The sequence below is a fragment of the Ruditapes philippinarum genome, unplaced genomic scaffold, assembly GCF_026571515.1.
Source record: "Ruditapes philippinarum isolate M1 unplaced genomic scaffold, ASM2657151v2 ctg850_1_1_1_1, whole genome shotgun sequence".
Lineage (NCBI taxonomy): Eukaryota > Metazoa > Mollusca > Bivalvia > Venerida > Veneridae > Ruditapes > Ruditapes philippinarum.
Window position 1 is genome coordinate 44,015 of NW_026853165.1, and position 17,374 is coordinate 61,388.

At 31.5% G+C, this 17,374-nt stretch overlaps 1 protein-coding gene across 1 annotated transcript in view; it reads right to left on the reverse strand.

Annotated features, from left to right (window-relative positions):
- Window positions 1–17,374, reverse strand: part of LOC132735958 (uncharacterized) — a gene marked incomplete at its 3' end in the record, with an annotated part of 103,735 nt that overhangs the window by 40,409 nt on the left and 45,952 nt on the right. Inside the window, exons 47-78 of the mRNA XM_060722997.1 lie at window positions 16,910–17,092; window positions 16,396–16,608; window positions 16,118–16,160; window positions 15,801–15,958; window positions 15,315–15,488; window positions 12,933–13,142; window positions 12,480–12,522; window positions 12,032–12,192; window positions 11,592–11,768; window positions 11,108–11,360; window positions 10,592–10,746; window positions 10,081–10,251; window positions 9,536–9,788; window positions 9,006–9,166; window positions 8,418–8,579; window positions 7,568–7,777; window positions 7,241–7,283; window positions 6,750–6,913; window positions 6,359–6,529; window positions 5,784–5,993; window positions 5,474–5,516; window positions 4,913–5,073; window positions 4,306–4,479; window positions 3,820–4,029; window positions 3,501–3,543; window positions 3,150–3,310; window positions 2,739–2,897; window positions 2,264–2,516; window positions 1,949–2,112; window positions 1,552–1,707; window positions 907–1,159; window positions 529–683 (exon numbers count right to left, since the gene is read on the reverse strand). Of these exons, the coding sequence (XP_060578980.1) occupies window positions 529–683; window positions 907–1,159; window positions 1,552–1,707; window positions 1,949–2,112; window positions 2,264–2,516; window positions 2,739–2,897; window positions 3,150–3,310; window positions 3,501–3,543; window positions 3,820–4,029; window positions 4,306–4,479; window positions 4,913–5,073; window positions 5,474–5,516; window positions 5,784–5,993; window positions 6,359–6,529; window positions 6,750–6,913; window positions 7,241–7,283; window positions 7,568–7,777; window positions 8,418–8,579; window positions 9,006–9,166; window positions 9,536–9,788; window positions 10,081–10,251; window positions 10,592–10,746; window positions 11,108–11,360; window positions 11,592–11,768; window positions 12,032–12,192; window positions 12,480–12,522; window positions 12,933–13,142; window positions 15,315–15,488; window positions 15,801–15,958; window positions 16,118–16,160; window positions 16,396–16,608; window positions 16,910–17,092 (5,247 nt within the window). The remainder of the gene's footprint in view (window positions 1–528; window positions 684–906; window positions 1,160–1,551; window positions 1,708–1,948; window positions 2,113–2,263; window positions 2,517–2,738; window positions 2,898–3,149; window positions 3,311–3,500; window positions 3,544–3,819; window positions 4,030–4,305; window positions 4,480–4,912; window positions 5,074–5,473; window positions 5,517–5,783; window positions 5,994–6,358; window positions 6,530–6,749; window positions 6,914–7,240; window positions 7,284–7,567; window positions 7,778–8,417; window positions 8,580–9,005; window positions 9,167–9,535; window positions 9,789–10,080; window positions 10,252–10,591; window positions 10,747–11,107; window positions 11,361–11,591; window positions 11,769–12,031; window positions 12,193–12,479; window positions 12,523–12,932; window positions 13,143–15,314; window positions 15,489–15,800; window positions 15,959–16,117; window positions 16,161–16,395; window positions 16,609–16,909; window positions 17,093–17,374) is intronic.

The window sequence follows — 17,374 nt, forward strand, 5'->3', positions numbered from 1 at the left end:
AAGCATGTTGATAAACAATCCTGTTAAGCTTGAACACTGAAGTCCCCCAGCGATTTTAGCCATGAAGCACGGACAAGCATATTGTACTCGAAAATTGACCATTAAGGGGCCATAACTGTAAAATTATCAAGCAGAAAATCAAGATACTATGCACAACTAGGCATATTGACAAACAACGCTGTGAAATTTCACTAAAATCCTCCAGCGTTTTTGTGAGTTGAAGCGCGGACAAGATTACCGGATGGATTGACAGTGCAATTACCAAATGCCGACCATCGGGGGCAAAAACAACCATTTCAAACAATATAGATAACAATTCTAATAATATATAAGCAAATTTCCAGTAAAACAATTGCAATAAGATGCTTAAAGGTATTCAACTTGTACACATAAAATATATTATGATATTTTACTTACTCATTGGCAAATGTAACTACATGTTATTTAGATTTTAGTACAATAAATTAACATGTAACAAGTCTATGATCTTTTAAACAAACCACATAAATAATTATTAGTTTGACTTACATGTTAAAGTGTTATTCCATTCGCAGACTGACTTTGGTATTTGTAAATTTTCAAACAAAAGCGTTTCGTTTGGACAGTTGTTTGAATCTAAACATAGACTGTACTTAAGTTCGATGGAAAATATTCTTGCTCCTTGTAAGTCAACAATCTTGTACCTATTCAACGTAACATATTGTGTTTAACTTAAAGTTTTAAGATCATATCCAAACATATTGATACATAGTTTTCAATTATATGATCAAAAACAAGAGATGCATCAGGTTTTAAAGCACTGAATAGCGTTTATTTATGTAATTTCCTTTTTTTACAATGAATAAGTTTTTTTTAACATTTTTGGTAAATAAAAGGTTTCAAAATGCTTTTTAATGAAGCACTTACTTCATCTTAGAGATGCCAAACAAGTCCATTGAATGTTCTATATTGAAGGAGAGGTCAAACAGCGATTTTTGCACAGTCATCTCCTCTATGTTTGCCGTGAATTTCATGCTACAAACATCAAGGTTAATTCCAAACGACAAAGTCATTTGTAACTGTTTTACTTCTAAGCAGCAATCCAAACTTTTGCAATCTTTGTCCAAAATACAGGAGATACCAGTTGGCAAAGTTATTTCGCTTTTGAAGGAAGTACATTCTGTAATTACAAACAAGTTGCATTGGCATATTGTTTTACATTTATTTATTGTTTCATTTTAATTGCTTAACATTTAACATTATCTAAATATGTTTCAAACAGGAACAATATGAACCAGAAATTTAAGTTTTTAATAGCATGCCAGTATCATATATAATATATTTGGAATTTTAACAAAGTTATCATTAACTTCATGTTGTTTACCCTTCTACAGGCAAGCAAATGTTACTATGATAGCATATTTGCAAGTTAAATAATAACATTTATATTTATCATCTATCTTATATTTTGTTATATCATTTATTTTCTTTTTAGCATTATTAAAAGTAACTTCATTATCAACGTTTTAAATCATTTAAAGCTTCATGTCCTTTCTATGAAGACCTTTATACCTGATGTCCATGCAGGTGATGAAACAGAGCAACTGTCTCGAAGTATGTATTTCTCCACTCCTATATCTGTAAGAAGGTCTTTGACCATATCTTTTGGTACAACAGATTGTGAACCGCTAGAACCTTTATCTTCAAGCCATCCAGAAAGTGAAAAGTCTTAAACAAAATAAAAAAAGCCACATTACCATCTTATATCAGTCACAGTTTGTTGCAAACGGTTTTGGGAAAATTGTCTGTTTCACTTTGAGGCTGGTTTCATTTATACTTAAATGGTAACAAAAGCGGAAAATATTTACTTATCGCATAACAGTTTTAGTATATATTTAACGGAGCATATTTACTTATCGCATAACAGTTTTAGTATATATTTAACTCTAAATAGGTTTTTATTCCTTACTTTTCATATTGAATCCAAGTTCGTTTTGACAAAGAGGCTGAGGAACTGCCTGTCGCTCAAAAATGGGTATGTGCAGGATGCAATCCTCATGATCCGAAAGACACAATTTGACGCCGGCATCAATTATCAGTAAACCTTCCTCAAACATATTGAACATCCGATATCTGAAATGTTTTAAGTACATTAATATCATTCAGAACATCATCTGTTATATTAAATATTAACGATTTCTTTCGACGCACGTGATCAATTTTTAAATGGGTTCAATTCTGAAAAAAGTTAGTTCTTTCTTCCTTAAACATCGAACATGATTACCTTAATTTCAAAAGTCCTTGCAGTTCAAATGTTCTCCAAACACCAAATTCGGATGCATCTAGCAACAATGTCGACTTGTATGATTCGATTGTGAAATCAAGAGCGTATCTGCAAACATCTATTTCGAATGCCAATTCAAAAGACCTTTTCAGGATATCTGAATACATGCAGCACGCTACGCCGAGGCACTTATCTGTTATTGCACATGATAACCAATCCTGCTTTGGGATATTCTTGTTAAGGGCACAAACTCCTTAAATATGAAAATATATCTGACTTTTTTTTTAGTTTTGCATATAAATACCTATAACTCTTATAAAATCATATATTTAATATTGTTTAAATTTGAAGACATACTATACATCAAAACGAGTACGTAAGCTTGATACCTGGCTCATCGTTAAACAACATAAAATTCAAGTATGCCTTGGTAATTTATGTATTTTAGTCCATGAAGTATTGTACAAATACTGACCATTCACCGCATCAAACTTGCTATCGCTGATGTTACATTGCTGGGACTGAAGATATTTATTAAGATCATAAGCACTGAACAGATTTTTTGTTAGATCTGCGCCAATATCTTTGGCTGAATGAATTCCGTTGTCTTTTAACCATGCTTCGAAGGAAAATCCTACAAATGATAAACAAATAATTCACTTCACCATTCAAATATACGAATGAAAACGTAAACAACTTTTGCAATCTACATATGAAAAAAGATAATAAAGATAGTACGAAAACATAGCTCTTATAAGTAAAATATCTTTATTCCAACATAATGTAAGTATGAGATTTGCAATTACATACAGTAAGAGTAAATTGTCGATAACAATTTAGTCATTCAGAAGTGTAGCTATAGAAGTAGCAATGAGTAAGCAATGACCTGGTATCTGAAATCCTGTTCCATGTGAGCAGAACACATTTGGTACCACGGCGTCTTTTAATACGTCGGCATCAAATATACATGGCTTAGAATGTTCAAAGCAGACCTGAACAGCGGCGTTGATACGGAATGATGTTTCATCAATCTTTTCAATTTTGAACCTTTAAAATTAATTATAATCAAAATCAATTACATTGTTTTGTTCAAAAATATTTAATGGCTCGTGATTAAATAACAATCAAAACATCGCGCATGTTATATATCGTGTTTTTCACAACCAAAATTCAATTTTTAAGTATCTAGGTTTTGACAGTTATATCTAAAATCATTAGAACAAATAAAAGGTTGTACCTCAATCTTACAACACCTAGTAAATAAACTTTACTCTCTTCACCTGTAATACAAGGCAATGTTAATAAAGTAATGTTCTGTGATAAAATCGTCGTTAAATAAATAACAAAAACATCTCGTTTGAAACACACAGTTTTACTAAGAAATATGTATTAGTAAGAATCTTTCGTTTGAATTTAAATAACGGTTACTTTTAACACTTACTATCGATAAATACAAATTAATTTATTTTCTAAATTTCTGCCGAATAAAGATGCTATATACCAACAACCATTACTTTTAAAATTGAAACCAACTGAAATTAAATTACAACTCTTACCAAATTTATAATCAACAAGCGCAACATTTATTTTCAACCTATCAATTTCCACCTCAAGTTGATAACGACATGTGTCAAGTTTTAAAGTTATCTCAAATGATCTCTTAATGAGACTAACATCAATGCAACACTTGACATCTGTACACATGTCAGAGATATAGCAAGACATTGTCGATGGTAGGCTTGGAAGCTGTAATTCTGTGTGACAGTCTGAAAGTTAAGACACTTTTAATAAGTGTATGATATGTTTCTAAACAAAAATATGGTTTTAGCTGTTGCTTAGTACCTTTTAGTTAACCTTAATAATGAAAGCTTAAATATCATAAATTTGCAGCCATATAAAATCTAACTCGGAAAGTGTATTGAATGTTTATTCGTTTAATAAACTTTATTCTGTTTGTTTCTGTGACATATAAAACAATTTTGAAACCTTATTAAATAACAAAATAGTATTATACGCTAAACAGCTGTGAGTAAATATCTAACCTGATCGCCAGTTGTTCACGGACGGGGAATACGGTAACGCAGTCCTATCACACTGATCAGCATTCAAAAACTGTTCTAAACCGGTTTCCTTCATCAGTTTATCTCTGGCATTCGGTAATAGGTTAGTAATGTCAGATATGCTGTTCTCGCTAAGCCATTGTTCAAGGGAGAAATCTAAGGAAATGATACAGAAAAATGATTTTTGTGATAGCTTCAGTAAGATTTTAAGCTTTGAGATATCTATTTAAAATGATGGCTAACTAGCAATAATGATAACTTCTACGTGAACAATCAATTGTATCAGTAATCATTTATATAAATAATATGAAAACAACAACAACAACAACAACAACAACAAGAACAACAACAACAACAACAACAACAACACAACAACAACAACAACAAAAAACAACAACAGACGTAATGATTTTCTTTTCTTGATTTAACTAAATCCTTTTGAAATTCTATCTGAATTAAAATGTTATTTTTTTCTTCAAAATTTTGTATTTACATGGATTTATTGAAAACGATATGAAAATAATATAATACAAACAATGTACAAATGTGTTTGTGATGGAATAAATATGCTGTTATTGATAGATAATACCTGGTATCATAAACCCAGAGTCCCACTTGCATAATGGCTTTGTTAACGTTGCATTGTTCAATAGCGTTATTTTAAAGTCGCATTTATCATGATTTAGACAGACTTCTAGACCCAAGTCCACACCATATTGTCTACTTTCCTCATAGTTGCGGATGCTGTATCTGTTTGGGGTTAATATGTATTTGTGAACATGCATAGATACAAATATTTGAATTAAATATCTTTACCTTTTGTTTTTATAAAGCGAAATATCAATTAAAATGGAGAAGGTATTGCTACGTTTGAAGGCATTTCCGCAACATTTTACGAATAAAACACCAATGAATATGAATCTATGTGTACGCATCAGGTAGATACAAAAATACAGACTACGAAATGCTTAAATGTTTACATTATAAATCCTTTCAAAAATACTAAACATGAATATACGACTTCAAGCAAATCAGATGCAGAAAAAATGTCTACTTTTCATTTCATAACAACACGCATGAGTCCACTTTAACACTTTTAAGCGATATCTAAACAATATAAAAAGAAGAGGTATCATAGAATCATATTTACGTAATTTTGACTACTCCAAGTAATGACAATACTTCTGCCGAACCTGCAAATATTCAAATCAAATTTAACTAATGTCCAACAACAGAAATATCGTGATTACAAATACTTTAACTTTTTCTTGTAGAAGAATAAAAAAAATATCGATATTGATATTGCTTATAACAAGGATATATAATACATTTCCTCTCAATTGAATAGTTAACAAAATCAAGTATGGGCTTATAGAAAATAAAATACGTCCATTCAATGTATATTAATGGTATCAACTGTAATATCTTAATCTAAATAATGCAAAATATATTTAGCGTACCCCAATTATAATTCAACAACGTAACATTTAATTTCAGATTTTCAATGCCAATAACAAGTCTGTTTGAGCAGGCGTCCAATGACAGTATGGTATTAAATCCCCTTTTCAGTACATCTATGTTAAGACAACACTCAACTGCAGTACAGTAACTGGGTACATCACAACGGACTTGTTCTGGAAGCGCAGGTAAGGTAACGTCCAAAGGACATTCTGGAAATAAAATCATGATTCATGAATGTTCACATTTGAAAGGCATGTAAATACCTTGAATGGTATTTAACAAAACTGAATAAAATATGTGACAGAAATAACTATTTCCATTTCCGGACAAGTTTGGAAAAGAAATTGTCTAAAATTTAGCATATTTAGAAGGCTTTATTAGCATATTTTGATTAAAAATTCATCTGAAAGGGTAAAAAGGAGATAAAATCATTTCAAAGATTGTTTTACCATAACTCAACATAGTTTAAAAAAAAACAAAACAAAAAAACAAAAAAATTCGTATTTGCTTAATCGCATAAATGATATAATATTTGTAGATATTTTACATGTAGTCTTAAACAACCCGACATTACCTTTAGTCCAACCATCAACACTATCTTTGTAAGGATACTCATCATGATTACATCCGTCTTCGGTAAGATACTTGGATATACCAAGTGAATCTAAAAGCTTTGCAAGGACTGCTCCCTGTAGTGAAGATGGTGTAAGACCATTGTCTGCCATCCAATCGTCGAGTTTGAAATCTAGAAACAAACAATGAATATTTATTTAACTATTCAACCTACTTTAAATACCATACTATATATTTGAAAGATAATAAACTTTTTCATTTTTAAAATTAATTAAGTGTTATGTTATTGAAATACTTTCGTAAGAAATTTATAAAGCAAAGGTTATAATGTTTTAAGGATATTGATCCCCAAAGACAAATGCAAAATATCCCGTTGTGCTGTCAATGATTACCTGGAAGCTGAAATCCCATGTCCCAGTTGCAAAGTGGTTTTGGAACTGAAAATTTATCAAGAAATGGTATCACAGGGTTACAAGGACCATTTGAATCCAGGCACACACCAACATCCGCTGATAATTTGAAAAGTGAGGAATCCTTGTCATCTACAATCGTGTAGCTGAAATAAATATTGTTTGTTAGGAGTATTGCTTAACTTTGTAAATGCTTTCAACATAAAAAAGAAGAAAAACAACTTTCATGTAGGTGATGCTATATATGTTACAATACAGCGATTAAATCAGAAAACGTAAAATAGTAAAAGATGGTTTTGACAAAAGATTTTAAAGACAGTACGGGCTTGCAGACTAAGGTAGTCCCGATGCTGTTTAAAAAAAGTGTTCATTTTTCTTTCAAATATTGTCTGACACCGAACTCCTGTCAAAATTAGTTATTGCAAAACGAGCGTCATCGTTTTATATGTAAAAATAAAAAGATATAAACAAACCTGAATTGAATGACTCCAAATAGATCAACCTTGTTCATTTTTCCTGTAAATAGACGCACAAATGTTTTGCATTGAAGCATGCATTATGGAGTAGATTAAATAGCAGACCAGGAAAATAATTATTTTAAAGCAATAAATATCATTAACTATTCAATGATATTGTAATTGATATTATTATTTAAAAGTTATTATAAATAAAACTTGAGCATGTATCTTAGACTGTTCCCCAATTCATCCTCTCTATGTATCTATTTAAATAACAAGAAACTACACTGAATTAGTTAAGTCAAGATGATTGCAAAGTAATGTAATTAAAGAATGTTTTACCAAATTCATAGTTTATAAGTGACTGATTATATTCTAGTTTCTCTACTCCCGCTGTAAGGGCAAAATTGCAGCTATCCATGTCAAAGTAAAATGAAAATGATCTTTGCAGCAATGGAACATTTACACAGCAGGTGAAACCAGTGCAGTGCTTAAAAAGATGGCAGTTCATTTCATCTGGTAGTGTTGACAGGGGGTCATTCAGTGGACATTCTAAAAAGCAATTAAGATGAATAATAAAGGGAGTTATTACAGTTTAACATATTTCTAAATATCTACCTTTAAAGAATAACTATAAAATCTAGTAGAAAGATAACTTACAAATTATAAGCCGTACTGAAAACTTAAAATAGCGTGGGGCGTAAGTGGCAGAGTGGCATTCTTTTATGTGAGAAAGCCAACATTATGTCAATGTTGATGGGTCTATTCAGGTGCCCGTTTGTCCCTGAAATGATATGAATGGATGGGCACCTGAGGTCTTCCTACATCAGTAAAGCAGGAAAGACGCCATATGATATCTATTGAGTTAGTGCGATCCAACCAAAAAACTAATATTGATAAAAATAAAACAAAACTTGCACTTGCTAAAACATGAATACTTATACTAGCATATCATGTTCCTCGCTGATTGATACACCGTTGTACGAAAGCTAATTTAAAATCCAAAAGGGATATCTTATGAAGCCCTTTCGTTGGTTTACAATATTTAAACTTAAAAACATTCACATTTTGTGTAGAGATGTTTATTTTGTAGCTTCATGACATCATAGACTCAAGTTGTAGTAATTTTTGGACAATAACAGTTTAAACATCACCTTTGAAATGTTAAACATAATCAAAATTTCAATTATACCAGATGTCCATCCAGATTCAGCACAATGTCCAGCATTGCACTTATTATCCAGAAGATACGGAGTTATACCCAGCTCCTCGAACAATTTAGATCTCAGGATGTCTGTCAGTCCATCTGTTAGATTATTGGCGTTGTCATTTATCCACTTGTCCAGTGTAAAATCTGTTAAATATGTAATGAAAACCAATAAATATAATTAAATAATAGCATAAAAGAAAATATCGTCTATGAATAAACGAATACATCTTAAGTTTCAAATTGTAAGATTATTGGCGTTGTCATTAATCCACTTGTCGAGTGTAAAATCTGTTAAATATGTATTGACAACCAATAAATATAATTAAATAATTACATAAAATAAAATATCGTCTATGAATAAACGAATACAACTAAAGTTTCAAATTGTAAGAATAATTTTAAGGAGCGAATAGTCTTCATTGTAAATGTAACTTACAATGTAATAAAATTTCAAGTTTGTAAAAATTGATACAAACAGAAATCAGACCATAAAGCTCTCATTTCGGCAACTACAGAAGTTATTTACAAACATTTCAGTAAAAAAGCAAACAATTAATTATTTTTTCTTACCTGCAAGTTTGAATGTCCCATTGAAGTTACATAACGGTTTTGGAAGCAACAAACTTTCAACGATAGGTCTGTCCAAGATGCATTTGCTACTGTCGAAGCAAGCAAGCATACGTACAGATATAACAAACTGTTTGCTTGATTTCAGATCATCAATCATGTATCTGTAAATATAATATAATTAGAAAATATTTGTGAATGATGAAATTAAGAAAATATGATTATTTTTAAATCTGCTAGCATCTGAAAATTGCCCATTTATATGAAGCATAAACTAAAACTAAACTAAATGAAATATCAGCAAATTAACTAATCCGGAAAAACGTCTTATAAATTTATTTTTTGCTTCAGATGTTCTATACAAGGTAAACTTTCTAAATACAATATCAGTCTACAATGACGTCTGAAATTATAGTGGAGCGTAACATGACTATCTAAACTTTTTTGTAATACATCATGACCTGATCACTATCTATCCTTACCATTATACCATGCATAAAAACTGAATAAACTTAAAACAATAATGTACTTACTTCAGAATAAAAACGTCTTTTATGTTGATTCTTTGCCAAGTTCCCCATTCGTAGTCGAACAGCTGTAAATTGCTTTTAAATTTTTCAATCGTAATTGACAACTGATATGCGCAAGCATCTAGGTCTACAGCGACGCTCACAGATCTTCCTATCAGTGGAATACTCACACAACATTCTATAGCTGTACAATGTGTCGGTATAGAGCAAGTCATAATGTCAGGCAATTGGAGATCAATATCGAGCTTGCTGCATTCTGAAAAGGGAATTGTATTCACCTCATAAACACTGTAATTATTTTCAGTTCAACACCAAAGTATGCCCTTTTCACATGATCTATAAATGATAACGTACCAACAACAAAGTATAGCAAGATTTTACAAGAAAATCTACAGATTATTAAGATCTAAATGTTAATATAATTTTATTATTTTTTATTATATGATTAATGTTTTATTATAACTTATGTGTACGTGTATTCACAAAACTTAACCAAATTTAACGGCTAAGAACCGCAAATGACTAGGCAAAATAAAGTAATGTCATACTGTTTTCAAACTTGTTGTTTGCCAGAGCTGAACCGTTACACCTGTTTTGCAGCATAAACATAGACACTCCAAGCTTCTCAAGAAGTTTATCAGCAACAATAGCCGGTAAATTGTCTCCAATATATTCTAGCTGTTGACCAATACTCTCCAGGTACTTATCTAGATTGAAATCTACAAATGCAAATAGTAACAGGTTTTAAGTTAGTATGAAATTGAAGACAATCCCTATCTAGAACTGACGAAGATGATGGCAGAATATGATTTTTTCTCTACATTTTCATATTGTACAAAGTCGCGTGAAATATAAATAATAAAAAAAGATAACACTGTCAGCCGCTAAATTATGTTTAAAATGTCTACGCAAATAAGAAAACTTAATCGTAATGAAGTTATGCACATATGTTCTTTTATATATCATATTAAAAAAACAATGACTGTTAAAAGTTTTGTTTATGAAAATTGTCCGAAGAAATTTATTCAAACTCTTAAAATTGTAAACATATTTATATACCAGAAAGGGACGTATTCCAGTCACAGCCTATTTTTGGTATACGGGCATCTTCTAACAGAACGAGATTGTCTTCGCAGCCAGCTGATTTCATGCATATTGACATTTGTAAATTGAGGACGTACTGTTCTTCAGCTTCCAGATTTAAGATGGAATATCTTTAAATATTGAAAACAACATATAATTAATTTGAGGTAGTAAATTTTCTCTTTTTAGATAACTAACTTTTAGAACAATCACTTTCAAAATGCCAATGTATTATGACAAAAAGTGTAACACATAGCTCCCTTTTGCTCCATTGTGTAGAATGCTTAAAGACTATTGGAAAACCATCAATCTGTTTTCATAACCAAATAGTACTTCAATATGCGATGAGTGTAAAGTTTCGTCTTTAACTAAACAAGGGCTTGAACCTGATTGAGTTTGAACCTATGTGACTAGCAATTTTTAAATTATATGTCAGACAAGTTGACCGGTAATGTCATCTTGGTAACGTTAATGAAAAATGTAAGCGCTTACCTTACGCGTAACGCACCCATCATGGAAAACTCTTCTGTTTTACCCCATTGATAATCAAGCAATGATACATTGAGTCCAAACTTTTCGATACCAATAGCAAAGATATAGTTGCAAGCATCAAGGTGTAGATAAACTTTAAATGATCTTTTTACTAAGCCAACGTGGACACAACAATCTATTCCGGTGCAGTATGATGGTACGTGGCATTTTATATATCCTGGAAGCACAGCGCTGTCTATGGACTTTGGACATTCTAGATAAAACATAAAGATTATATTTGAACGATAATTTTTTTTTTATTCATATTATTGTATAAAAAAATATAAATCAACATAAATACATACTTACATTCCAGATACATGCTAAAAGCTGAAGATGATCTCTATTTTCACATGTACCTTATACTTCAGACAAAACAGCAAATGAAATGCCATTATATTATGGCTTCATGTCTGTCATTATTGTAATGAAATAAAAAGCCTACCTGATGTCCAGCCATTTGTAGCGTTCACAAATGGGTATCTTGTACCACTGCATTGATTTTCGTCAAGATATTTTGCAATGCCGAGTGCATCGAATAACTTTTCAATCATAAAGTCCTTCAAATTATCCCCAATCACATTATAGCCTTGGTCGTTTATCCAGTCAGTTAATGAAAAATCTGTAAATAAAGAGTACTAGAGTGCTTAAATAATAATTAACATGAACGAGGAAAAGTTAACTGAAATCAAAATATCTAACACTTGCCACTTTGAAATATTGTAGGTCCATATCATTACTATTCTCTATTACTGCGTAAAATCCTGGACTGAAAAATCGTTAAGATATAATTTATCATATATTAGACTTTACATAAAATTAAATAATGTATTAAAGATATACATATGTTTTCTGTCATTGAAATTCGCTTTAAATAACTAGTACCTGGTATCGCAAGTCCAGAGTTCCAATCGCACAGTGACTTTGGCACATATGCATCCGTTAGAATATCCATTTCAAACAAACACCCGTTATTTTCGAAACATATTTTAAGCTTGACGTTCACTATGAATTTTTTCTCACTATGTAAATCATCTATTTTATATCTGCAGATGGACAAATATTGCAGGTTTTAAAACAAATTAATGTTAACTGATATTATAGAGCGGACGTTTTCTTCAATACAATTATTTCATACAGAAAATGTATTGCATGTGCGTAACATAAATTGTTTTATATAGTAAATAAACACGAGTCATTATAACAATTGGAATATGATTTTATGAATTAAACGTTTTGAAAAATATATTGTTTAACTATGCAAATCCATTACACAAGATATTTGAATAATCAATCATGATAACTTTGTTCAAAAATAATGTCAAACACTTACTCTATTCGGAAGAAACCACCAATGGAAAATTGACTCAGCTGCCCTAAAATTAGTTCATTTCATTTAAAAATGATTCACATATCAAAATAAAAAATAGCATGTAAATGTTAAGATAAGTAAATTTCAGTATTAATTTTGTCGATTAATAATATCAGATGTTTTTCTTTTTTCTATAAACTTAAGATACTTTTTACACTATATTCTTTTTTTTCAGAGATTTTGAATCACCAAAATATGATAAAGGGTTTTTTGTACATAAGAGCCTTATTTTAGTCTTAATAAGGGTACATACGCCCTTTCAGGCACTGAAAGTGCGGTCCCCGGACTTGTTACCATTCATTACTTTCAAGGTTATAATCTGCCAAAGGTGACCTTTAAATTTTTGAATTCAGTGATTCACTGAATAATACAAAAATGTATGTAAGTCGGCAGTAACAGCTTTTGTAAACTAACCCCATTCATAGTCCAGCAAGAGCACTTCCTCTTCCAATCTTTCAATTCCCATGGTCAGTTTGTACTTGCAAGTATCAAGAAGGAATTTGGCATGAATTGTCGTTCTTAAAATATCCACGGTTAAACAACAGTCAACACCGGTACAGTAGTCAGTCATGTGACAAACAATCTCTTCCGGTAATGCAGGTAAGGTAATGGATGCATTACATTCTGTAATTGATTAAAATATACACTGATATATCTGCGTTTGCAAATTTATTTTAATATATTTTTAGTTCATTTTGTGCCAAATACTTGTTTTTACGAAACGGAGGCAATGGTTAAATTTTCCATTTCAATTACATCAGAAAAACAAGAGCACCGCTAGGCGGAGCATTATATGCCCGAAAGTGTTTTTTTTCTTTACTAAGGATGATTGTAAGACATTACATAAATTAAATAAAGTATTACCTCCTTCAAATAGAAATCCTCCTATAAAGTTTGAATATTGTGGGCCAAATGGAACTTCAGTTCTGCTCTGGAAACTGTTTTTAGTTTTGAGGTAATAGCTACCTTGAACTTTGACCGTGTGACCCCAAAATCAATAGGGGTGTTCTACCCAATATGGACAATCATCCTATGAAGTTTCAACACTATGGGCCAAATAGAAATTAAGTTATGTTCTGGAAACTGTTTCAGTTTTAAAGTAATAGTGACCTTGACCTTTGACATTGTGACCCCAACATCAATAGGGGTATTCTACCCATTATGGACAATCATCCTATGAAGTTTGAACACTGTCGGCCAAATGGAACTTAAGTTACGTTCCGGAAACTGTTTTCAGTTTTAAGGTAAAAATGACCTTGACTTTTGACCTTGTGACCCCAAAATCAATAGGGGTCTTGTACCCAATATGGACAATCATCCTGTGAAGTTTGAATACTGTGGACCACATGGAACTTAAGTTTATGCTCCAAAAAGTGTTCTCATTTTTAAAGTAATTATGACCTTGACCTTGTGACCTAAAATCAATAGGGGTCTTCTACCCAATATGGACAATCATCCTATGAAGTTTGAACACTGACGGCCAAATGGACCTTAAGTTATGCTCCGGAAATTGTTTTCAGTTTTAAGGTCACAGTGACCTTGACCTTTGACCTTGTGACCCCAAAATCAATAGGGGTCTTCTACCCAATATGGACAATCATCCTATGAAGTTTGAATGTTGTGGGCCAAATGAAACTTAAGTTATGCTCCGGAAACCAAATTGCTAACGGACGAACGGACAGACGGACGGACGGACGGACGGACAGATAGACAGACAGACAGACAGACCGAACGGACGGACTGACGCCAGGGGGTATAACATAATATGCCCGAAATTTTTACGGGCATATATAAAAAGAACATTTGGCCCTGTCAAAATTAAAGGTTAATTTCAACAATGACTATTTTGAAATATTTGAAGCTATGCAAAGCAAGAAATCAGTAAAATGATTTAAAGTTACATTTAATAAATTTCATAAAAACAGAAATAACGACAATTCATTAATAAATTGGGTTTCATATCGAATCCAGATCTTATTTTGGTGTCCAGACAACCAAAAGGAGTTTTATTGGCAAACAAATGTGCAACCTCATTGTGGCGAATTCGGAAGTACAATTTCTGTTGGGATACGAAACTCCGCCTTCTGATCATCCGTACATCAATGTTAATTCGACAAACATGCCTATAAGTCGCAGTCCTAATTTAACGGTATATTTCCGCATTGTAACGGATATTTTCATACAAATTTAATCTTTTTTATGAGATGATTATTTTTTCTGAACCCCAGGCCTAGTGCACCGTGAAGCTTTAACGGTTAAAGTGTGTTTGCACAAGAAAATCTTATATTTGCTGTGTTCCGGATAGCAACTATAACACCGTGACGTAGCATACACGAGCTGATATAGTCTTCATTTGCATGTTAAAATTCGTATACGAACTTTAGTGTTACCGTGGGGTTTTCCATTTAAAATCCTTATTTATGAACAATATTTGATGAGATTTACAACGATACTGTTAAAAAGGTTAATGAAACTGTAGAATGCTTGGTTTTTAGGCCGACGGCAAAAATATTTTTACATATTTATTTAATGTAGCTTTAATATCAGTGCAGTTAAGTGCATAATATATAATATGGATCATATGAAAAATTCAACTTAATATATAACAGAGATGTCAGACATACACGAAAAGTAACAAGCAAAAATAATGTGTCGAAATTATCTTGTGTTTCAGATACACTTATGTTCTTAAGTGTACTCAATCAAACGAAGGGACGTGTACAATATCTTAATGATGATGACTATAAAATTGGATGATATTTCAATAAATGTAATAAAAGCATTGCCTAGGATTACCTGACGCCCAACCATCGATTGCATTATAATAAAGTTGATCTGATGAAGCACACGGAGGTTTCTGTTGAAATTTATCAATGTTCAATTGACTCAGGAGTAGTGTAACCAATGACGACGGGAGATTATCGTCCAATGTATGACCGACATCATTTAGCCATTTGTTGAGTGAAAAATCTAGATATAAACATAGATGTGTATACTATGGTAACCAATCATCAGGATTAAATTGAGATACAATGCGCGATTCTGATAGTATGTAAAAGCTTAGTATTGGAATTTAGTTTTTGTTAAAAAATATCTGAATGATAACGACTTTAACAGTATTTGTGGATCCGTCATTATTCTACAGAGAGACTTAAACAAATCTAAGCATCTATGTACAGCACCTTCAATTTAAACATTTTTTAATCTGTGAATGAAGCGATATTGGCAAAAGAATCTCCCTATCTAAGAATATTATATTTGAAAATCGAATTAATTCCATACTTCCTAAACTTAAGCCAGCATCAAGATTACAAACTGGAATGGGAATCATTGTGTTCTCAAAAATGTCTGTTGAAAATTGACACGGAGCGTTTGAATCCATACACACGGCCACAGAAAGGTCCACGACGAAGTTCTTCTCTGTTTTGTCAATTTTGTATCTGTAATTGAATTCATAAGCATATATTAAGAACTGTAACCATGAGCGAAAAGAAATATTACTTCCATTTGATATACAAGATATTGATATCTCAAGATGAAAAGACACCGTTTAAATATAAAATTTCATTATGCAAAATGTAAAAATTTTAGTTACATACTTGATTTTAATCAGCTCTAACAGTGTTTCCTCTGCTTGTTGCCCTAGAATGCAAAATGTGATTCATGATTACTTTTCGATCGTAAATAAAATACGCACAAACATAATGTTCATATTTCTATAATTCTTTACTAACTTCCTGAAAGCCCATGAATCTCTTGGTCTAAATCAAGGTTATCTTATTTAATATTTCTGTTACTTCCTTATTCTATTTCATGCCCACAGTTTCATGAATTTTGCTACAAAATTCAAAATGCAAACGGGAAAGTGAATACTAACCCCATTTGTAATCCATAATAGTAAAGTGAAACGATGTTGTTTCCAAGTTTCCTCGGATAGTAAAATTGCAGAAGTCAATGTTAAAGGACGCTTGCAACGAACGCTTTAGATAGTCTACTCCAATGCAACAATCTATTGCTGTGCATGATGATGAAATGTGGCAAATTGTTGATCCTGGTAAACTGGGTAAATCGAGTTTAAGCTTTGGACACTCTGTAATATAGTTTGATAAAAATATAACAGTATATATATTTTGTTTCGATCAAAACAGTTTCAAATTAATCATTACTTTAAAGCATGATTATAACAGATAAATTATTTATTTCAATGGCTACAAACTAAAAAGCGTGTTTCATACTTCCTATATAGAATTTTTGATAGACGTGACAGGTAGCTTGTAAATAATCGGGTTTCAAGTGTTTAAAAAAATACATATTAGTTAACAATAAACATACAAGTATAAGTAAGCAAAACAAAAATTATCTGTAGAATGAAAGTTAATCTTTTGTCTTACCATTATTCCAACTCACTGTTGCATTTTTGTAAGGTTCTTTGGATACATCACATTGCTCTTCAAGAAAATACTTATCAAGCCCAATAACCTCTGTAACAAACTTAATTCCTTCTCCCCATAAATCATCTGTTGGACTTAAATGTCCAAGACCGTTGTTCTTCAACAATGATGTTACCGAGAAATCTGTTAATAAAAAGGTAGAAATGTCCGTTACGAAAAAACATGAAAAACTCTAGAAAACTTATTTAAATCGTGATGTATTTTTGATTAAAACAAACATTTGCTTAAAAGCAGCATTCCTTTTCTTAAAGGTAATGTGAATGTTTGCTTGAAACCAGTATTACTTTTTGCAACCAGACTATTCATTGTCAACATTATTCCGGAGACGAATTGCCACGAAGCTCTCCCACATGGTTTCAAAGTTCATTTAGGAATTACCTCAATATATATTTTAATTGTTAAGGC